This window comes from Mus pahari, chromosome 14 (genome assembly GCF_900095145.1).
Source record: "Mus pahari chromosome 14, PAHARI_EIJ_v1.1, whole genome shotgun sequence".
Lineage (NCBI taxonomy): Eukaryota > Metazoa > Chordata > Mammalia > Rodentia > Muridae > Mus > Mus pahari.
The window spans coordinates 83,831,778-83,855,417 of record NC_034603.1 but is presented as its reverse complement, the minus strand read 5'-3'; the positions used below and the strand labels follow the sequence as shown (position 1 = coordinate 83,855,417).

Here is a 23,640-nt window from a genome sequence, read left to right as displayed (position 1 = left end):
CATAAAATAAATAAAAATCTAAAAAAAAAAAAAAGAAAGAAAGAAAGAGAGAGAGACAGACAGACAGACAGACAAAGAGAAACAGGAAAACCTAAACCGTAACACCTGCCTCTTTGCTTACTGGGAAATAAACCAGCCTCAACCCTCACCTCCAATGCTTCAACCTTGTTTGCAATCCTGTGATGGAAAGAGAAGCTTGAACTGTGCCTCCAGGTTAGTGACTGAGGACACAGTGCCAGCCACTGAAAGAGATAATAGACAGGCAGAAGTGTTTGTGGGAAAGCCTGATTGGTCCTAAAGAAGCTCAGGTAGGGGCTGGAGAGTTGGCTCAGTGGTTAAAAGCACTGGCTGCCTTCCCAGAGAACCAGAGTTTGACTTTCTGAAAGCACACGGCAGCTCACACCACTCGTAACTCCAGTCCCAGGGGACCCGGCACCCTTTTCTGACCTCTGCAGGCACCAGGCATGCAGTTGGTCCACAGATAACATAGAGGCAAGAACATATCCATACACATAAAATAAAAAGATAATTAAGAGGTGCAGTGGCGCACACCTTTAATCCCAGTACTGGGAGGCAAAGGCTGGTAGATCTCTGAGTTTGAAACCAGCATGGTCCACAGAGTGAGTTCCAGGACAGCCAGGGTCGCATAAAGAGACCCTGGCTCAGAAACCAAAGCAGCAGCAGCCGGTCTACTGAGCGCCCCTTTGAAGCTAAGCAGATGTGCAGCTGACAGGACAGAACTAGAGACAGACAGACTCCATGGCCAACACAGCACTGGCTGGTAACATCAAAAGAGGACAGCTTTCCAGGAAGAGATTGTGAGAATCTCAGAGCTGAATTCACAGGCAGGTGAGTCTGGATGACACCCAGAAAACACCGGATCCACTGCTAACCATGGCTCAGCAGCCACGGTGACACTGCAGCTATGGAAGACAGCTTCGGAAACAAGAGGACACAGAACAGACTGGGAAGAAACAGTGTGCTGTCTGCCTTTTAGCTCTTGAGGATGAGACATCACTTGAGGATGTTGTTGTTATCACCATCACATTTAGTGTACATGTGCATGTACATCTATACAATGCCATGACTTAGACTGTGGGGTGGCTATGAGTTGGTTCTCTCCTTCCACTCTGTGCATCACAGGATTTGAACTCGGGTCGTAAGACTTGGCGCTTTTACCCACTGAGCCAGCTCAATGTCGCTGCACTTTAAGAACTAGGATCAGGGGCTGGTGAGATGGCTCAGTGGGTAAGAGCACCCAACTGCTCTTCCAAAGGCCTGGAGTTCAAATCCCAGCAACCACATGGTGGCTCACAACCATCTGTAACAAGATCTGACGCCCTCTTCTGGTGTGTCTGAAGACAGCTACAGTGTACTTAAATATAATAAATAAATAAATCTTAAAAAAAAAAAAAAGAACTAGGATCAGGACTCCACCGGGGTTGTGTGGAGGGAGCAGCTGCTGAAGCAAAACCTGAATCTCAGGAGGACATGCAGTAGGGTTGGGGTGGGGGGTGGGGATAGGAGGCTGGATTTCAGAGCCTGGAGGAACACAGGCCACAGGTGTGAGCAGGAAGCTGTGGGAAGACCGTTCTTAACCATTAGTCACCCCGCGGAGGACAGACACATCTGCCCTTTTGTTCCAAACTGTCTAGTCAGTAAACAACCTAGGAGGATGAAGATGGTGCCTTCCTCCGGAGCAGGGGCACATTTTGGCCGGTTGAGGGGAGGGTAATAAGGTTTTCTCTGTCCAGCAAATGCATGTGTGCTCGCAGCTGGCCGGTCATTCAGTATCACGCGTCCCTCTGTACAGAGTTCTTGGGCTGTGTTGCAGGCTCCTTCACCTCTCTGCCTTATTCCTCTGGGCTTGCAGGATAAGAGACCCAGCGTGAGAAGGCCAATGCTGCTTACTTCGTCAAAATGACACTCTCATCCAGGAGTCTTGTCTTCTTGCCCCGAGTCTTGAACCTGTGCCTGGTTAACCGGTCACCCGACCAGAGGGAAACATCTCAGTAGTGAGGGGCATGCACGTTAAAACAGGTTTGCACTTTCATTTCTGAGCCAGGGTCTCACTATGCAGCCCTGGCTGTCTTGGAACTCACTATGTAGACCGGACTGGCCTGAAATTTGGAGATCTGCAGGTCTCTGCCTTCCAGCACTGAGATTAAAGGTGTGTGCTACTGTACCCGGGCTTTTTGGTCTTTATTTGATTGCTGTTTGACACAGGGTGTCTTAGTGTCATGTCTTTGCTATGATAAAGTACCCTGAATAAGTAAGATCAAGGAAAAAAAAGTGTTTATTTACCTTGCTTCCAATCCAGGTTGCGGTACAGGTCTGAAGGGAGCCAAGGAACCTGAGGCAGCTAGTCTGAGACATGAACTCATGTGGACCAAGTCAGGGTCAGGCCAGGCTACAGAGCAAGTACCAGGCAAGCCAGGGCTACCTGTGCAGCCTTTGCCTCAAAAAAAGAAAGAAAAGAAAAAGAAAAAAAAAGCTGACCTGGATCTAGGCAAGCTCCCCTCCAGACTTATCCCACTGACAGTAAACAGTAACCATTGGGTGGAGTCTCACATATCCCAGGCTGGCCTTGAACTCTCTTAAGTAGGCAAGGATGACCTTGAACTTCTAATCCTCTTGCCTTTCCCTGTACAGGTGTATGCTGCCATAACTGACTTAAGTGGTGCTGGTGCTGGGGGTTGACATAGAGCTTCATGGGTGTGAGGCATGCATGCTACCAACTGAGCTAAATCCCCGGCCCCGATGCTCACTCGGGGCAGAAAGAATGGCAGAGAGGCAAGAGCGAACTTGGTGCGATGTTGCAGAGTCACTAGGAAGCAGAACAGGAGCGGAAGACAACCAAGACTTGGGCAATGACTGGCGAGAAGTGAGCAGAGCTGGGTTTCTGGTGGTTCCGTTCTACTTTGGAATGAGTGGGCACATGGGGGCAGGGAGCGCTGCAGCGCAGATCCAAGCATGAATCTGTATAGGACTTTGGCTGGGCAGAAAGCCAAGCCCACAAGTGGATTTGCACTGCTGCTGAGACAGCAGCACAGATTATGACCCGGAGAGAGAAAGCTCCTGAGAAACCGGAGGTGTCCGGAGAGACTGGATGGGAGGAGTGAGAACGATGCTTTGGTCCGGGAAGTGTTGCCATGGGACACTGAAAAAAAAAAAAAAACCAAAACAGTAGACCTACATCATTAACATGGATGGGGGGTCAACTCCCACGGAGGAGGAGAGAGAGAGCATCCCCCAGGAAGGGAAGGAACTGTACGGGGTTAAGTAACAGCAATTTTGACAAAGGAAGAGCACAAAGACTGAAAGGAAAAATTTGAAATCAGGGGCCATCGAAATGGCTCAGCAGATAAACCCCAAGGTCCTGAGTTCAAGTCCTGGGACAAATTTGGTAGAAGGAGAGAATGGGATCTTCTACAAATAACTTGTGCTTGCCCATCAACAGGTGTATGGACATATAAAACAAAATGTGAAACCACAAATTCTTAGCTGTGGCCATTAGCACGGCAACACCTCAGCTCCAGAACAAAGGACAGGGTTGATTTGACTGGCTACACTCCAGGGACTCCGTCCTGGTCCACACAAGACTGGGTAGAAGACTGAAGAAGCTACTCTTATCCACAGACCCAGGGTCTGACATTGGGCAGATACCAATTCATGAACCCCAATTTTCTCAGCTATCAGATCAGATTAAAGTTTGGGGAGCTGAAGTCTCTTGACTCTGGGGCCTAACACATCATGGCTTACTGAAGAACACACCACCTCACTGATGGCTCACAGATAGAAAGGGCTCTGCTTCCAAAGAGCAGGCCAGTTTCCTCAGCCCCTGGCGATGTTGCTGCTCCATCTCTTCCTGTCTCTCCGCCTCTCAGGCCAAGTCTGAGCAGCGCATGGAGAGGCCTGGCTTTTCTGTGTGTTGCCAAACAGAGAGGTAACAACCATCACCGCAGGCTCCCTGCGTGACGTCCTCCATCTCAATGGGTAGTCACCAAATAAAGAGATGACAACCTAAGCCCCTCAGTGCACCCCACGGCAGGCTGCCTACCTGCACCCTCTACCTCTAACCCCAAATCCAAGCTAAGGGGTTTCCTTCCATCATTTGAATATATTCTTCTGCAAGTACACAAGGTACAAGAGCCTTAATTCATCAAGTCCTCAGTCCTTGTGAGGGAAGCTAGATTGCTTCACAGCTGCCAGCCACCCGCTTCTGGTCCAGAAACCTGGGGTGGGCGTCCCTAAGCGCACAGTCATCAGACAGATCTTTTCTCCTCGTGCTCTTCCCAGCCTTCACTGCACAAGCTTGCCCTGGACGGTGAGAACCGAACATCCCTGCCCGACTCTGGAATAGGTACATCCGGGGTGTGGCTCTCGTTGGAGAGCAGCCTCTGGGGAGGCCGCCATCGAAGTTCCCCGGGGGCATCCCTGGAACAGAGCTCGAGGCTCCAGCCACCGGCAGCTGCACGACGGCCTTAGTGACGCTCAGTCTCTGGAGTTGCTGCGACCTAAGGCCTGGCGAGGACACAGGGGGGAGCTGCAGGACCCGGAGGCGCGCGGCGGCCCGCCGTGGGCAGGGCGGGGCAGAGCAGGGCGGCCGCCTCCGCGCGTCCCACTGGGACCGTCCTCTCCGGCTGGGGGCTCTGTGCGCAGGGCAGCAGACGGGGCGCACCCCGGCCGGACTCACATGGACCTCCCGCGTCGCTGGCTCTTTCGGATGTTGTTGCTCGTTGCCACCAGCTCTGGGATCCTCCTCATGCTGTACTCCTCGGCGGGGCAGCGGTCCCCTGAGACCCAGGTTCCCGCCAGGTAAGCGCTGCGGGGCGCTGCGCCCAGGGCGCGGGGAGGGCGCGCGCGGACGCCCTGGAGCGACTCGAAGCGGCGACACGCCTTTTGCCGCCTTAATCTCAGGCTGCCTCCCGGACCCTGGGGCCTTTGCTCGGCCCGGAGCACGCTGGCGACCCTGGCGTCTTGGTGAATTCCGTCCAGGCCTAATTGGGAAGCTCCCTGTTGCCACTTTCTTCCTGGATTCACTTTTAGGGTGGGGACTCAAGTCCCCTGTTTTTCAACTTTGTCCTACTCTTCAGGTGGCCAGTCTCCTCCTGTTCGGCTCACTCCTGGCTCTGCGCTCAGGCCTGCCTGCACCTGGCTCCCTTTTATCTGGGTCTACTATTTGTTTGAGTAGTTAGTTTGATAAGCTCCATCTGGGCATGGCCCTGGGGACATGCAAACTCCGTCTGGAACAACCCAGAACTTGTTCTGAGCCTTCCACCTGGCTCCCTGAAGGAGCCTCGAGAGGGTTTAGCTTTATTTCGGGAAGGTGAACCAAGCCATACCTAGAATCTGGGCTTGGGGGAGGGGGTCCGGAAAAACCGCACAGCGCAGCCCGCAGAGACCCCAGCAACCTGCCGGTTTCCTCCTAGCGCTTTTGCACACTCCTGAGCAAGCCTTGATGGGATGAGAACAAAGTGGGTATCTAGTGTCTGGCTGAAGGACACACATCAGTCGCAAAATAACATGAGAGACGCTTGCAAATCACTGAGTCTGGTCCCCTTAGCTGGCAGTGCTCAGGCTGGCAACATCCTGGGAAGGGCCTAACATGACTTCACATGGGAGGTCGGTTACAGCTGGATTACACCTCATGGGAGCTTTTCCTTTTTAAACAATATCGCTATTATTTCTTTTATTTTTGAGGTCATAAGTACTTGGTACCCCCTTTCCTTTTCCTCCCTCTGAAGTCTCCCATATACTCCTCCTTGATGTTTCAAATTGCTGGCCTCCTTTTTAATTTTTAATTGTTGTTACATGCATATGTACATACATATATGTACATATGTACATATATGCATATACACATATGTAATGCACATATATGTATATGTGTATGCATAATACACACATATACATATACATACATATACACACATACACATATACATACATATACACACATATACATGTAGTTTGTACATATGCTTTCAGGGCTGACCACTCAGTATTGGATGATCAGCTGGCATGCCCTCTCCTGTGAAAGACTGCCTCTGCTGCTCTCAGCATTCCCAAGTTGACTGTAGTTCTTTGTGAAGTGGGTAAAAGCCCCGAGGTCTCTCCCTAGTGCATTCTGGCAAAACCTTTTTCCTTCTCAAGAGATCTTTCTTCCTTTCAAAATCTGATTTGGGGGCTGGGGGTGTAGTTCAGTTGGTAGAGTGTTTGGCTTCCAGGGATGAAGTCTTGGGGTTCAGTCCCCAGTACTAAAACTAAGACGACAACAACAACCCCTGACAACATCTGCTAGGAACCAAAAGCCCGTCCTTTTCCTTGTTTCTGCTGGTGTTTGCTACAGTACAGTAAAACCTCAATGTGAGGGAGAAAGGGGCGGGTTAAGGTTCAGCCTGGCTGTAGGAAGAGGGTAGGTAGTCCAGCAAGGTAGGCGGCTTTCTGAGTATGGCCAGAAGCTGAGCGTCCTTGTGATCAGGGCCAAGTGACAGTCAGGTAGGAGAATGGCTGGGCCTGTAGTGTCCAAGGGGGTTCTCACTGCATCTTAGGGGGGACCCAGCCATATATTCACAAGACTCAGATTCCAGAGAATTCTCCAATCTGGGAACTTTTTAAAATTTTTGTAGCCAATGTTCTAAAATTAAATTTGTTCCTTGAAATTTTCATATGTCACCAGGGCAGTGGTGGTGCACACCTTTAATCACAGCACCCGGAAGGCAGAGGCAGGAGGATCTCTGAGTTCGAGGCCAACCTGGTGTACAGAGTGAGTTCCAGGACAGCCAGTGCTTCACAGAGAAACCTAGTCTTGAAAAACCAAGGGATTAAAAAAAAGAAAGACGGGCTGGTGAGATGGCTCAGCGGGTAAGAGCACCCGACTGCTCTTCCGAAGGTCCGGAGTTCAAATCCCAGCAACCACATGGTGGCTCATAACCATCTGTAACAAGATCTGACGCCCTCTTCTGGAGTGTCTGAAGACAGCTACAGTGTACTTACATATAATAAATAAATAAATCTTTAAAAAAAAAAAAAAAAGAAAGAAAGAAAAAGAAAATATGACCAGTTCCAGGTAGATATCTGGGGGAAAAAAAAAAAGAAAGAAAGACAATTCTATCCTTGTATATAACGTAATCTAATCACTCTTCCCCCTCCTCCTTCCCCTCTTATGTCCCATTCATTCCCACCAGCACCCCAGCACCCCTTTCTTTTCCACCTTTGCTTTTAACCAATTCCTGAGTTTCTTCGGGGTCTTCGTAAGCATGCGTGTGGAGCTGTCTGTCCTTGGGAGCCTGCGGGGCTCACCAGTGGGCACACAACTCAAGCAGGCTCAGGGCAGGCAGCAAACTGCAGCTGCTTGGGGTCATGACTGCAGTGGCCATGCCCTGCCAGAGACAGCATTTCACAACACACCCCTTCCCCATCATCAGGCTCTGCCGTCCTTTCCGCCCAGGGTGCTGGAATGTTCCCTGTGACCTCCACATGTGCTCCACAGTGTCTGTCCACTGTCACGCAGACGAATGAACACATTCACATACAGCGCACACAGACACACACACACTCTATGCTTATTTTAAACATTAAGTTAAATATGTGTGGGTTTACTTTCTTCCTTCATTGTGAGACAATAACTCATAAAACTTAAACTGGCCTCAGACCTGCTATATCGCTGAAGGTGGCCTGGAGCTCCTGATCCTCCTGCTTCTGCCTCTAGAGTGCTAGAGTTACAGCAAGTGCCACCACACCTAACGAGCGCCTTTAGTTTTATTAAAACATGCATTTTTGTGCTTATTTCTAAGGCTGCAAAGTCTTCATAGAGGGGTACGGGTGCCGACCTCCCTTTAAGGAGCCCTAGGTAACAGGAAGAATATGGATTCCTGAGAGAGGACCATTAAGTCCCCAAAGCCAGGGAAGCTGGGAGGCCTTGGGTGAGGGGCATTGGGGTTCAGGAGAGTCCCCACTATCAATAGCCCATGGCAGTCACTTTTGTCCTAAGTCTGGCAGTTTCCCTTTGGGGTCACAGGCCTATTGCCTGACAGAGTTACTAGAGTCGGGGTAGGGTAGAGAGGCGAGCTGGGAATCTATCAGAACCTCAGGACCAGGGTGTGGATGTCTGTCATGTTCCTTCCAAGTAGCAGAGGCTGAACAGGGTCTCAGCTCCTTAGAGGAGGGAGGAGCTATAGGATTATAGGGGTGGACATCTGTCTGGTTGAGGGGTGCAGGGAGGAGCAGGAAGGGATCATCCCTTGTCCCCTCAGGATCTTACCTGAGAAACCTGGGAAACGGAAGGGAAGCGCAGATCACAAGCGCCACACTGGCTGAGCCAGCTCAGGACTCTTACAGGGGACCTTTGTTTCCCAGGCAAACCTGCAGGCCCCAAGTCCTCCCATGACCCCTGCCTCCCAGATGCTGCTGGGGAAATAAAGGAGGGGTGCATCTGGCCACCGAACTCTGAACAGGCTTCCTCCACTCCCTCCCTCTGCCCTGTGGCATCGCCATGCCTAGGAATTGTGATTGTGCCTCTCACGTCCCTTTAGAAGAGACTGATAGAGGTACGAGATCCCTGCCTTTCTCCCTTACGGACAATGGCTGGCATTTAGAAGGCCTTTTCACGTTGGGTACTTTAGCTGTTCTCTTGGGCACCTTCCCAGCAATCAGGTGGCCCAAGTACAGTTGTACAGATGCCAGAATGGAGATTCACATGCACCATCTGCGGAGCTCTGGACACCCGCCACTCGAGGAGCAAGGCACCCCATGGCCTCAGTCCTAAGAATTGTCCCCCAGGCTTCTGTCGGTGCTGTTTCTGTTTGCTTCTATGCCACCTGCTCAGCCACAATGCAAACTAAGTAGCCGAGGGTGGCTTTGAACCCTTGATCCTTTTGTCTCGATCTAAATACTGGGTTTAAGGGCATATACTGCTACACTCACCCCCGGGGCTTTGGAAGGAGACCTCGCAGATACAATTTCCTGTTTTACATTTTCATATTTAACCACCCCTATTCCTATAAACCCCACAATTCTGCCCTTGCTGAGAGACTCATTTCTGTAGTTGGACAGAATATAATTAAGGGATGGTACTTTGTACATCTAAAGAGGAAGTCATGGTCCAGAATAAAGATCAAAGAAATAAACATCATAAGCCGGGTGTGGTGGCGCACGCCTTTAATCCCAGCACTCGGGAGGCAGAGGCAGGNGGATTTCTGAGTTCGAGGCCAGCCTGGTCTACAGAGTGAGTTCCAGGACAGCCAGAGCTACACAGAGAAACCCTGTCTCGAAAAACCAAAAAAAAATAAATAAATAAATAAACATCATGGGGACCCTGGCGATCTGTCAGCCTCAGAGTTGAGGGAATCAGCCTAAAAGCGTCTAAGCTGCTGGTGAGACCCCCACTTTACCTCTGTCTTTCCCCACCAGGAACATGGCGTCATCCCCACGAGCATTCTTTGAACCCAAACCACCAAGTTCGGAAAACAGAAAGGTACAGTAATCTGCTCTGGGGCGGTCTGAGCGTGGTCCCCCACTCATGGTCCCCCACTCTGGAGCAGCTTGAGCATGTTCTAGCTGGGAGGGGAGGAGAAGAGAACAAATGACATTCTTGAGGCTTCTGGGTATAATCTGTTTGTACTTCCACCCACTTAGAGGTAAACACCGGTCTTCTCAAAGCATCTGTGGATCCGGCCACTCGTGTTTCCTGTAGCTCAGCAGAAAACGGCAGATAGATTAGTACCCCTGGGCTGTAGCCGACTGGAAAGTTCTTGGGAGTCTTAATTGTGTCCCTATTTTAACTCTGTGTGTGTGTGTGTGTATGTATGTGCGTGTGCGCGCGCACGTGCACACGCGCAAGCACACGTGTGAGTACAGGTGTCACAGGGGATCCAGGCAGCAGAGCCCACCAGAACTGGAGTTACAGGCAGTTATGGGTGGGTGCTGGGAATTGAACTCAGGTCCTCTGTAAGAGCAGTGAGTGCTCTTCACTGCTGAGTCATCACTCAAGCCCCTTTAAACTATCTCCCCTTTTTAAAATTCATTTCATTTCTTGTTAATATGTATCATTAGTAGTATGAATGTGTTTGCTTATGTGTGTGTACAGATACCCAAGAAACATAGGATGCGCTAGAACTGGGATTACAGGCCGTTGAGTGGCATCCAGAGTGTACGCAGGGAACCGAACCCTGGTCCTCTGCAAAAACAGTACACACTTAACCGCCCAGCCCCTTAAAATTGCATCTTTGTGTTGAATGGATTCTTTACTATATATTTTTTAAAAAACTACTTATGATAAGTCACAGTTTGCTCTCTCACTGAAGAGTCAACACCAATATCTGGGAAACGCCCAGGGTTTGCTTCGAGGATCTTAGGGACTCTGATCCATAACCCTAAGTAATAGCCAGATACCTGGTGCGCCGCAGACCAGTTCTTTCTCAAGGTTCAGGAGAACGGTAAATAGTACTGAGCTGTTCTAGGGGCAAACTTAGGCGCTTGACCAGGCCCACTCAGCAGCAATCAGTGCTACCCGAACGGGAGCCTGATCAGACCCCAGGCCTGGCCACATACTGGGTGATAGCCAGGCTTCCCTGCCACCCAGCTCCTCATACTGGTTAACTGGGGGATGCTAATGTCTTTTATGGATTCAGGCTTCAGGACTGCTTTCGGTGCCTAAGAGACTGAAATTGGATATGTTAACTGAGGTCTGGAGGGGCTCAGGGAGAAAAGATACCCCTGCGTTCAAGAGGTTAGTGATAGACTAATCACTCAGAGAAGAGACAGCACAAGTGACTTTGGGCAACTGATGAGAGAAAGCAGTGTTCAGAACAGGTCGTGGGCGTGTGGTCAGCAGCTGAAGAGGCTATAGTCATCCTAAGAGCTTGGGTCAGGCCATTTTTGTTTCTAACAGGTTTTTTGCTTCATGTTAATTGATGTATAATCCCAGCTAGTTTAAAACAGACATTGCTGTGACTTTTGAACACATGTAGCAAGGTGCTCCAAAATGGGGACAATCCCATCTTAATGCATGAGGTATTAGAGATCCAAAAGCCAGGTAGACAGACCTCGGGTTGCATAGAGGGTCTTTTACTGGGGGAGTTATTGATGGAAGTATAGTCCTGAGAAGCCACAAACTCAGCTGTATTCCCAGTGTGGACCAGAGAGCGGGATTTACTCATAGCTTAGAACAAGTGACTTCATCAGAGCCAGAATGTGCCTGGTTTATCTAACAGAACTAATGTAGAATCAGACATGTCCATCCATTGATGAGGACGATGCAGGCTGTCTAGATAAACGTAGGAGACACACGGAACTGAACTGCACTACGCAGGACTGTACAAAAGCATCCATCTACCTTACTCCCGGTGTCAGGGGCTCGCCCGCTCGCACCTGCTCTTACAGCTTTCCTTCTGGTGCCAGACAACCCCTTTCTGCCATCCTACTGGCCCTTACTCCCCAGACACCACTGTCCACAAGCAAAACTCCAGTCTTTCCAAGGAAAGGTGTCATGGTTTAGGCCAAAGTCATGTAGTCCTTGGCTGTGGCTCACAAGTCTGACTCTCTAACATCCGTGTCTGTCTCTGGTTTAATGCACCACTGAAGACATTCTCAGTGATACGCCCCTCATCCCGTCTCCCCACATGCCCTGTGGGTTGGATTGCATCCTCTTTGCATCGTGTGGGATGCTCCTAGGCTGCAAGAGAGCAGAACCACTGTCAAACCATTTCCTGCCCTGTCCTTTGATCAAGGGCTTAACAAAGAAGCTTATTCAGAAGTCCCAGAGCCCAACCCCACCCCCACCCCCACCCCTAGGCTGAGACTTGATACCATGGAAAAAAACTTACTTTCCTGAAGGGCCCCCGAGTGCAGAGGTGAGATCCTGTTTCCTGCCCACAACTCAGGGCACAGGCTGTGAGCGCATTCTGCTTTTGTCTGAAGTTTGGTCTCCTTACCTATCTATATAAGATTGCTCACCCCTAATCTCCTAGACCCTCCAACTCGAGGGGGGATCTGAGGCCTGCGGCTGTCTGTGGGGCAGCTGCTCTCACATGTGTAAACACATGCATATGCATCATTAACAAAAACAAAACAACACCAGCAAACCCACTAGAAATCAACTCTCCACTGGTTCTAAAAGCCAGAGAGCCAGTATCAGACCAGGGGAACGAACTTCCCCTGAAGCTCTAAAAATCCACCCACTTCTGTCTTTGGCTCGGCTTGTTATCACTCCATCTCTGCAGACATCCACTGCATGGCTTCCGTTTTTTTTTTCCACACAGCCTCGAGTTCAGGAGGCCGGTTGAAAGATTTAGGGCTAGCCTAAGCCCAAACGGCCTCATCCTCATGACACTCACAAATACCTCATTCCTGAGCAAGGCAGGTAGATGCCCTAGCTTTTCTGTTGTTGTGACAAACTTGAGAAAACAACCTTAAAGGAAGAAAAGTTAAGTTGGCTCGTGGTTTCCTGGCCCTTTGGATCCGTTGTTTCTAAAGGTAGAACGTCATGGGAGATAGCAGATAACAGAATCACTTCCATCATGGCAGCCAGTAAACATGGAGAGAGGACACAAGGGGACCCTGGAGCAAGCTAGAACCCCCAGAACATGTTGTAGTGACTAACTTCCTCCAGCAAGACCTCGCTGCAGAAGTTTCTGCCATCCCCAGTGATGTCATCAAATTAAAAATTTTTTTAAAGATTTTATTTATTTTATATATGATGAGTACACTGTAGCTGTCTTCAGACACACCAGAAGAGGGCATCAGATCCCGTTACGAATGATTGTGAGCCACCGTGTGGTTGCTGGGAGTTCAATTCAGGACCTTTGGAAGAACTGTCAGTGCTCTTAACCGCTGAGCCATCTCTCCAGCCCATCATCAAATTATTATTATTATTAGTAGTAGTAGTAGTAGTACTAGTATTGGTGTCTTAAGACATGGTCTCTCTGTGTAACCCTAGCTGACCTGGAATTACATATTTAGACCAGCTGGCCTTGAACTCACAGAGATCCGCCTGCCTCTGCTTCAGGAATGTTGGGATTAAAGATGTGCATCACCATGCTGGGCTGCCATCAAACTATTAATGCATCTACAGGTTAACTGATAAAGGGCAGAGCGCTTGTGGTCCAAATGCTCCTCAATGATTGGCTCCACCCGCTGGGGACAAAGCTACCTGAATGACACATGAGGTCTAAACATTGCAGTGTCATTTTAAGGTTCTCAGTGGACACGAAGGCTGGGGGATTGACTGTGAGCAGCCAAGGGAAGGAGGGTGGCTGTAATTCTTCCCAGCAGGAGGTCGATTGGGATCAGGATGACAGATTCTTATGCCAGGCTTGAATCCACCGAGTCACTGGTTGCAGAGAACCCAGTCTCTGCCCGTGTGGGATGTGAAGGATATGAAGCCAGATTATGCAAGGAAGGCCTGGGTGGCCAGAGTAAATCCAGAATGTTCCGTGGTCCTATCAGGCTGCTGGACCACAGGCAATCTCAGCGGAAAGATTCAGGGATGGTCCCTTCTGGAGGGATAAGGGAAACTCACACTCCCCAATTCCTGTGAGGTCTGTAGGCTCCAGGGAGACACACCCCTGGCATCTACCTAATGGGCTCAGCCCTCTCCTCTCCTCTCCTCGTTCCCAGAGCCGACTTTGCCAGCACCCGCTGTCCCTGGCCATTCAGAAGGACCGCCGCTTCCGCAGCCTGTTTGACCTCTCCATCCCGGTGCTGCTGTGGGAGGGCCTCTTCACTCAAGAGCTGTGGAATAATCTGAGCCAGCACAAGGTCCCCTACGGATGGCAGGGGCTCTCCCAGGAAGGTAACCCGTCACCTGTTGCCTCTTCCCTGCCTTCTGGCTCAGCCAGACTCTTCTTCCCACTATTGGTCCCACTGTATACACCATCCCCAGCTGCCTTCACTGTATACACCACCCTGGCTGCCTTCACTGTATACACCATCCCCAGCTGCCCACTGTATACACCATCCCCAGCTGCCCACTGTATACACCATCCCCAGCTGCCCACTGTATACACCATCCCCAGCTGCCCACTGTATACACCACCCCCAGCTGTCTTCACTGTATACACCACCCCCGGCTGTCTTCACTGTATACACCACCCCTGGCTGCCTTCACTGTATACACCACCCCCAGCTGCCCACTGTATACATCACCCCCTGGCTGCCTTCACTGTATACACTCCCCCCCCCCCGCCTTCACTGTATACACTGTCCCCTGGCTGCCTTCACTGTATACACCACCCCCGGCTGCCTTCACAGTATCACTGGAAAGCCTGGTGGTCCCACTGTATACACCGCCCCCTGGCTGCCTTCACTGTATACACCACCCCTGGCTGCCTTCACAGTGTCACTGGAAAGCCTGGTGGGCTCTTCTGTGCCCGACTCCTGCCTTTCTCTCTCCCTTTCCTCCTCCATCTAAGCAGCCAGGACTAAGCTGAGAAAATTCCCTCACTCAGTGACTCTCACTCCCCAGCATGGAGTATGACCAGTGTTTAACGATAGTCTGACAGCAGAGGTTTAAGGGCCTTCATGGCACTGCTGTGGCCATCGACATAAACCACCACGGTCAGGCCCACCCTAGGCCTTGGATTCTTTTCTTTTGGAGTGAACCCAGTCTTAGAGAACCAGTTATTCTAGATATTCAGGCTACCTAAGCTCCCCGTGTCCTTTCCTCCATCCCTGATACACACATTGTCCCCACTGTCCCCCACCCTCTCTGCTTCCTAGGATGGTCTCCATAACATAGGTCCCAGGCCAGGCTGTCCAGGGGTCAGCCCGGCAACAGCCTGCTCCTCACGGCTCCCCCTCATCCTCACCCATAGTCATTGCCTCTACCCTGAGACTTCTGAAAAGCCCGGAGAGCGCGGAGCTGTTTGGTGCCCCCAGGAAACTACCTCTAAACTGTATTCGCTGTGCCGTGGTGGGTAACGGAGGCATTCTGAATGGGTCCCGGCAGGGTCAGAAAATCGACGCTCATGACTATGTCTTCAGGTAATGAGGACAGGGGCAGGGAACTGGGTGGACAGCCCTTATTCTGCTAGTCCAGAGGGAATATCTGTCCCCGGGGCAAGGGCCACAGCAGCTGCTAGCCTAAGATAGGTCAGCAGTCCTCAACCTATGGGTTGTGACCCCTCTGAGGGGGTCAAAGGACCTTGTCACAGGGGTCACCTGAAAGACTATGGGAAAGCAGATATTAATATTACGATTCATAACAGCGACAAAACTAGTCAGGAAGTAGCAATGGAAATGTTATGGCTGGGGCTCACCTTTATGTACTAAAGCATCACCACATTGGGAAGGTCGAGGACTACTGGTCTAAAGCAAGGATCGGCCAACAGCGTAAAGGAAGCTGGGAGGAAGGGCCCCAAGGGCTAGACTTACCCATTCAGAGAGCATCCCTTAAGGACCCAAGAAGTGAGGATCAGGCTAGCCGCCCAAACAGATATTCTCATGGGCAGGGGAGTGGCACAAACTGGAGAGCTGGGGACTAGTGGGACGGAGCCATGGAGATGGAAGTAAGCCAGACAGCGTGGCATTGCCACAAAGATACTGATAGGGTTCTGCTGGGGCCAGACTCAATGGCGCCATAACCGAAGGCTTTGAGCGCGACGTGGGCACTAAGACCTCCTTCTACGGTTTCACCGTGAACACCATGAAGAACTCGCTCGTCTCCTATGCCAAACTGGGCTTCACCTCTGTGCCACAAGGGCAGGTGAGGCCAGCAGTGGACGAACCGTGGTGACTGACGGTGGTGGGCGCTGTCTTCTTAGGAACCTTTGTGTGGGGAAGGCTTTGGGGTTCACAGACTCTGTCCAGTGGAAGCATAGGTAGTGTTAAGATCTTGGCTACCATGTGGGTGGCCTAAGGCGCACACCTTTAATCCCAGTACTCCTGAGGCAGAGGCAGGTGGATCAATGAGTCTGAGGCCATCCTGATTTACATAGTGAGCTCTGGAATAGCCAAAGGCAGATCTGCTGGACAGTTCCCTGTTCTTTCTGTTGGCTCAGGGCTGCCTCTCAGGCATGGAAGTCCCAAGAAGGGTTAATATTTACTGACTCTGGGAGGAGACTGAAGCCCGGTATCATTCTGGAGACGAGTCAGTAGATGGCCCAAGGTTCAAACCTAGAGTGCCCACCTCAGAGCACCTCATCTATGCACAGTGTGAGGGCGTTTACTGGGGACCTCCTCTGATCCAGGGTTCCAGGGTGTAGAGTGTTACAGGGCAGGGAGCTAAGTATCACGGTTGATCCGTGTGAAATCATCACCTCTGTTTTCCGGTGGCAGAGTTAAGGGCCACTGAGAGGTTGCCAAGTGTGATGGCACGCACCTTCAGTCACAGCCCTGGAAGGCAGGGGCAGGCAGATCCGTGTGAGTTTTGAGGCCAGCTTCATCTACATGGCAAGATCCAGGTCAGCCAGGTCTATACAATGAGACTGTCTTGGGGGGGGGAGGGGGGGCAGGGAGAGGGGGTGCTGAGATGTTTGGGAACACGTCCAAAGCATTCTATTAGAATTACTCCGATCTAGGCCCTCTGGAGATGTTTGCATGTCCCCAGACCACCCACTCAGAGAGTGACATGGGTCCTCTTGAACCCTCACCAGAACTCTGTGTAGGAAACTCAGGTACAGAGACTGAGTCTCGTGCCCGGGTCACAGCTAGTGCTGGAGCCAGCCTTAGAGCCCTGTGCCCTGCATCTTCCCTCCACACTCGCCGGCCGTAACACCGTGCTTTCTGCCTTGATCTCTCTGGGTGCCACATTCAGAGTGAGATCGATCTCGGATAAGGGATTCTACGGTCCTAGAGAGGGATGGGCCATGTTTCTAGAAGCTTTTACCTCTGATCAGGACAGTCAGAACTGTCCTCGGCACAGTGTCTCTATGTGTCTGAGTCCCTACTGTGTCCTCGGCATAGTGTCTGTACACGGAGTCCCTACTGTGGGAAAACAAAAGTGATCCTGGTACGTCTGTGGGAGTCTGTCACCCCACTTTATCACCTCAGGTCAGCGTCAGGAATGTGGGAGTGGCTCAGGCAGGGGTCCTCGCGCAGGTCCTCTCCAGCGGTGAGCTGCTTTCCTCTGAAAGCAGGAGACAGGCTGGGCATGGGATGCTCTGGCCTTTCTCACCCGGCTCTTCTGGAAATCCCTCAAGAGTCCTCATGACAGGACCATCACCCTTCCCCAGACTGAGCAATCCTGAGGGAGGAAGGAGACCATGAACTTCTTATAACCCAGGCTCCAAGACCGCGTGTATTTTGCCTAAGGATCCGAAGAGCTGATGTCATCTGACATCCGGGAAGTGGGGAAGAGCACATGGCACCCTCTGTTCTCGGCTCTCTGCCCCGAACCTGGGGAGCCAGTGTTTTTGGCTCCTGGGCAGAGCCCTGGGCAGAATGCCTACCTACCAGGGTCAGTGGCATGGATACTAGGCCTAGCTTAGTTCCCAGATCCGTGTGTGTCAGTGTCTTGGGCCTTAGGAACTTGTCTCTGTGTGTGTCTGTGTACCACATGCATACTTGGTGCTCACAAAGGCCAGAAGAGGGCATTGGATCCCCTGGGGCTGGAGTTATGGGTTGTTATGAACCACCGCATGGGTGCTGGGAGCCAAACCCAGGTTTCTGGAAGGTTTCAGCGGGTGCTTATAACCACCGAGCCAGTTCTCCAGCCTGTCTAGAGTCTGTCAGGAGGATCAGGACGCAGAAGGACCACAGTTCCTTGGCTGGGTTGGGAGTTTTGAGACTAGCCTGAACTACATATAAGCCCCCGTCTTCAAACAAACAAACAAAAAAAACCACGCACAAAAAAAGGCTTTTATGCGTTAGTCACACGTCTTGTCAGTCCTCACGGGAATGGCGATCATGTGTCACCTCTTACAGGGAGGGACATTAAAGTTCTGTGAGCCTACAGTGAAACTACCCAAGAACCTCCCAGTGGGGATGCAGCCTAGTGAGGAAACCTTCCCAAGCCTCAGTGGGGAGATGAGGTGGATGACTCTTCCTCGGAGTTGAGTGTGGCCTTGTCCGATGCCCCTACAGAACCTGCGCTACATCTTCATCCCCTCCAGCATCCGTGATTACCTGATGCTGAGATCCGCCATCCTGGGTGTGCCTGTTCCAGAAGGTCCCGATAAAGGGGACAGGTGAGCAGCTGATGACGTGGGGGTGGGGGTGCATGAGCTGCTTCTCCCCTTGTTCTGAGGACCCACGGCTGGGTGGAGCAGCTGGCTGATGACTCTCTAGCCCTGGCTACGGCACGAGAAGTTATGTCAAGGGAAGAGGAAACTCTTCAGGATTTAATAATCCCTAAATATTCAGCATAATTTAGCAGTGGGGACTGTAACCTGGCTGATAGTGGGCGCGTCTTCTGGGAACCCCTGGGTGGAGTGAACAGCGGGGGGCTCGTGGGACACTGTCCAGAGAATGAAGCGGTAATGCTTGGTCACCTCAAGTGTCACAGTTAAAGCTAAAGGCGGATTTGTCAGGGTTCCCTAGTCTTTCAGGTGGCTCGGGGCCCATGCAGCCCTACTGGATGAGAGGTAGTCTTTCCTTGAAGGGTTAACAGACCTGGCCCCTCAGCTGTAGGCCGCTGTCCCAGCTGTCCTGCTGGTGGACAGATGGGCAACAGGGCAGCTGGCCCACTGAACACACAGCTCTGGAAACTAAGAGCTGGGTCCAGTATTCGTGCCACTGACCCTGGTAGGTAGGCACTCCTCCCAGGAGCCAGGAACATTGCCTTCCAGGGCTCTGTCCAGAGAGCGGAGAACAGAGGGTGCCATGTCCTCTTCCTCACTTCCTGGATGTCAGATGGCATCTGAGACCCGGCCTGAGTTCCTTAGTGTCTTGTGCTTAGAAACTTAAGCGACTGCTGTGGCCAGAAGACTGAACCCCTCTTGTGGTTCTTGGGACATAAGGACCCCATTCTCCCAAAGAACCTTAGAGGTGCTCTTCATGGGCACTGTGACAGAGCCCAGGCTAGCCCCTGCGGAGTGCCCCACCCCCGCCCTGTGATTACCTAACAATTGTTCCCTGGCGTTGCTATAGGTCATAAGAACTGAGGATGGGTTCTGTGATGTACTGTGATGTACGCGCTCTTGGGGAACTGCTTCAGAGTCCCCGGGTGGACATAAACCTTCCCTAACACCAATGAGTTCCCCCTCCCACACCCCTAATCCATCCCCAACCCAGTCCCCATCCCAGTCTAGATCTAACCACGCTGATAATCCAACCAACCAGCAGCCCCCGCCTAGCTCTGGAGGCTCAGCCCCCTCCCCTTCCCCCACCCGGGGGGCCTCCTCCCGCCCAACCTCTCACAACCCTACCCCGGCTGCCTCTCAGCCTTCCTCCCGAGCTTCCTCCCAGTCTCCCAGTCCCCATGTCCAGCATGTGCCCCGAGGGTCTACTCAGGTCCCTACCCCCCCAGCCTCCAAATCTCCCTCCCAGACTGGGCTAAAAGCCCTCTCTCGAAACCCTTCCCTGACACCCCCGGTGACCCTTACCAGGTCCCCTTCCCATAGCCCTGCCACCTCGGCCTCCTACATCGGGCCCATCCGTACCATCCCTTCCTACATCACCCCCTATGTGCCGCGCTTCATGAAAGAGCCCCCCTATTTCCAGCCCCCTACAGCACCTCTTCCACAAAATCGGTGCTTCCCCTGCCCCTTCCCGTGCCAGGCCCAACAAACCAGGCAGCCACCGCCGCCACCTCCTGACTCTCTCTACTTCCCCCTCCTGCCACCCCCTCCGCACATCCCCCAGTTCCAGTGCTCCTTCCCCACACCCCCGGCCCTGTTCACACCCCCATCCTCCCTCTCCTACACTCCACCGACGGAGGTCCTGCTGAAGGGAAAGCCACACGTGGTTCCCTCTGTGCTACCGGCCACCTTCTATACCCCATTCTCCCGCTTCTACTCCCAGCCCCGGCCCTACCGCTACCACAGGCGCTTAACACTACCCTCACTCTCCCTTCAATACGATGGTGCTGGACGCTCTGTCCACTTCTATCGTGGGACCTAGGCCTCACACCTATTTCGGACGGGAAACCTCTGCCAGTAAATTCAAGCTCCTGCACCCAGACTTCATCAGCTACCTGACAGAGAGGTATGGTGGATGGAGAAGGGGTGGGAGATGGGGAACCAACATTCCCTTGCTTCTCTCCCTCGCTCAGCTTCCATGCTGCTCTTATTAGTGGTTCCCAACGCTGAGCAGGGTACGCGGTGGGTGATTTGGTTCTGTTAGGACATATTTGGTTGTCATGGACGGCATGACATTAGTAGAGGCCAAGGATCTGCCAAATGTCCTTCAGTGCACAGGTCCAGCAGTGATGGTCGATGGATGCTAGCCAGCCCACTATAGAGAAACCCACCCTACATCACCAAGGCCAACTTCTCAAAACAAAGTGGTTCAAGCAGTAGGTGGAAGGAGGCCAGCAGAAGCCTGTGAGCTTGAGTGTCAAATCCAAGTTGAGGTCAGGACTTGCAGACACCATCACATGGGTGAGCTCAGAGCTAGGATCTCGGTGGGCTTCCTGCTCATCCATGGCTACTATAGGCCACGGGGGGAGAGAAGCTTTGGTCTCAGGTTAGAGGCAATCTATGTGTCCAAGCATTGAGGAGACCACAGTAAAGACAGTAGTTGTGGACTGGGAGCTTGGGCAGTAGCTCACCCGCAATGCTCACACTTATAGTCTGTCACATGAATGTTCCCTAAAGAGAATTGGTTGGAGTAGAAAGGCCACTTCCTGAACTGTTTGAGTGGGTAACGTTGTCTAAAGTCACAACCATCAACCTGGCATTCAACACTTGAATGTCTTTCTCAGGTCTTTACATCTCTATGGGGAGGTCTGGGTGTTGTAGAGCACACCTTTAATCCAGGCAGAGGCAGAGAGGCAGAGGCAGGTGGATCTCTGAGTTCAAGGCCAGCCTAGTCTACAAAGTGAGTTCCAGAACAGCCAATAGAGAAACCCCCTCCCACACATAAGAAATTATCTGGAGGGCTGAGAGAGAGAGAGAGAGAGAGAGAGAGAGAGGGAGGAGAGACAGACATGTAAGCAGCCGCCTATGGAGGTTAGGCTGTGACATTCACCAGGCTGGCTGACCTTTCTGAGCTTTGTGGGGTTCTGCTGTCTGCTTCCCATCTCACCACAGGGCAGCTGGGACTGCAGGAGTATGGTGCCAGCCACACCTGCCCGCTTTTTACGTGGGTTCCCGGCATCCAAACTGGGGTCGTCACGCTGAGTGACAAAGGCTGGACTTAACCGAACTCTTGGCAGCCCCTTCTCAGGTTTTAACTTTCTGATGCCCTTCCAGGTTTCTGAAATCCAAGCTGATTAACACACGATTTGGAGACATGTATATGCCTAGCACGGGAGCACTCATGCTGCTGACAGCCTTGCACACCTGTGACCAGGTGGGTGGCCCAGACATGGGGAGAACCTGTTAGCCAGGAGAGTGGGTTCTACCCTCAGCTCCCTCGCCCTCCTGTCCCGCTTCCCTCCTTTGTGGTATTTAAGGGGCAAGTGGCCAAACTGCTCTTCTGAAAGTAAACTCTCAGAACTGATTGGGGACATCCTAGAGTTGGCCCAGGACAGCAGGTTCTGCTTTCCACATCAAAAAAAAAAAAAAAAAAAAAAAAAAAATTGAAACTGGGAAAAGGTTCCTGGTAGGCTCTGCCTGGTGACAGGCAAAGGGTCAGAGGGAGGCTGAGTGAGTTTTCAAAGGCAAGCACTGGAATGCAGATGAGGCAGGAGGAGGAGGAGGTTCAATCCTCAGGACCTTAAGAAAAAAATGGCTTGCTGTGGCCCTGGTAAAAGCATGAGGGATGGAGGTTAGACACCATCCAGGCCATTTCATCTATTCTAATGCAGATGTTTCTTGACTGATGTCATTGTAGTGACGTGATGTGATAGCCTCAGGCTGAGTCACACTTAAGTTCCAAACCAGGCTCTTACTGTCTGAGCACAGGCATGTGTAATTACTAATTACACCTTTTGTTGGACGGGATTAAGACTCATCTTTGAGAATATGTACAAAGGGCACAGTACCGGGTGGATCCTTCATCTTTACAAGGGAACCTGCCTGGAGGCAGGCACACACTTATTCCAAGTCAGTAAACACTAACCGTGACTTTCCTCGCCAGGTCAGTGCCTACGGATTCATCACAAACAACTACCAGAAATACTCGGACCACTATTTCGAACGAGAGAAGAAACCACTGATATTCTACGCAAACCACGATCTGTCCCTGGAAGCTTCGCTATGGCGAGATCTGCACAACGCCGGCATCCTTTGGCTGTACCAACGCTGACCCCAAAGTACCGGATTTCTGTGCCTCAAAAGCACTTTTTCTGACCTTTCAACTTTTGGAAGAAGCAACACTCCCCTTGGCCCTCTACTTCCCAACAGAGGGCATTGAGACAAGACCCGTCATGTAATAGCAGAGCCTGTTCAATGCACGACAGTCACCAGTCAAGACAACTCTTCTGGCCTTAGCCGAGGGAGGGAAGACTGCTTTGTAGGATTTGTTTTAAAACTGAACATTAACTCTCTCAAACTGAGAGACAATGATGCTCTCCAGCAAACAGGAGGGCAGGCACATCTCAGAACTAAGTAGTTCAAAGCCAGCACTTGGTCCTGAGCAACTAGAAACATTAATGGAACCACTCAGGGCTATCTAGGAACCTGGATCGAGCAGAGACCCACCCCCAGCTGAAACCAATGGCATGTTGAGTCCCAAATGCCAAAGCCATTCAACCTAGGACACCTTAGGCATTATAGGAACAGGACCTTTCTGCCTCCTGATAGAGGATGAGAACCAGAGGCAGAATGTAGTTTGAAGCTAGATAGTAGGGTAAGTGATGGATGACCATTTTGTCTTTTTTGTGTTGGTAGAGTAGAAGACACAAACTCCAAGGTGGAGTGTCAGGAGGGAAGGGGTGTGGTGGCACCAGCACCGAGGCTCAGGCTAGGAGTATCTAGCACCTTGTGCAAGTCACCACCACTGACAAGTCCCACTGGAGAGGCACATCAGTCCTTGTCACCAACAGGAAACTGAGTGATGGACCCTCACTTCACAGCTTCAATAAACAGCACCTGATGCAGTCCAACAAGCTTTTCCATGACATTTTCGGTCTCATCCAATTTATGAAGCCCCTAAACTGTAGGGACTACTGGCCAGATAGCCTCAAAACACCACACCCACATTGGCCAACTCCCCAAAGCTAAGGACCCACTGACTGCTGGTTCTGTGGCTTAGGAAAACTGCTGGTGACAGCTGGGAGTGGTGCTGTGCACCTTTATTCCCACTACTCGGTTGGGAAGGGCCAGCCTAGGGCATCTAAACACTGTCTAAAACCAAGCCCACACCTGACGGTGCCCATGGTGGCTCGCATCTCAACCCCAACAGAAGGGGCTAAGTCAGGGATAATAGTTTTTGAGACCCAGTCTGGGGTAGAGCAAGCCAGCCTGGGGGTTAGTTACCCATAAAAACCACAGCCTCTTGCAGCAGTTGAATGGTTGTCCTACCAATTGACAGCCCTGTCGGTTCTGCAGACTGCCCTTAGACCTACAGTACACTCACCATCAAATGTGCAGACATATTAGTGTGCTTTACCAATGCTCCATTTAAGAGCTATTTTTTCGGCCGGACGTGGTGGCA

At 51.5% G+C, this 23,640-nt stretch overlaps 2 protein-coding genes across 2 annotated transcripts; both read left to right on the top strand.

Annotated features, from left to right (window-relative positions):
- The first annotated feature begins 4,497 nt into the window (after positions 1 to 4,497).
- On the top strand, positions 4,498 to 23,089 carry St6galnac2 (ST6 N-acetylgalactosaminide alpha-2,6-sialyltransferase 2). Its single transcript, XM_021213664.2, has 9 exons — positions 4,498 to 4,818; positions 9,415 to 9,478; positions 13,621 to 13,795; positions 14,817 to 14,985; positions 15,568 to 15,706; positions 18,025 to 18,128; positions 20,002 to 20,085; positions 21,294 to 21,393; positions 22,123 to 23,089. Exons 1-9 carry the CDS (start codon positions 4,697 to 4,699, stop codon positions 22,288 to 22,290), a joined length of 1,125 nt encoding a protein of 374 aa, XP_021069323.1. The 5' UTR covers positions 4,498 to 4,696; the 3' UTR covers positions 22,291 to 23,089.
- On the top strand, positions 18,610 to 20,001 carry LOC110332432 (extensin-like). The gene has a single exon (XM_021213665.2). It carries the CDS (start codon positions 19,132 to 19,134, stop codon positions 19,999 to 20,001), a length of 870 nt encoding a protein of 289 aa, XP_021069324.1. The 5' UTR covers positions 18,610 to 19,131.
- Positions 23,090 to 23,640: the final 551 nt, after the last annotated feature.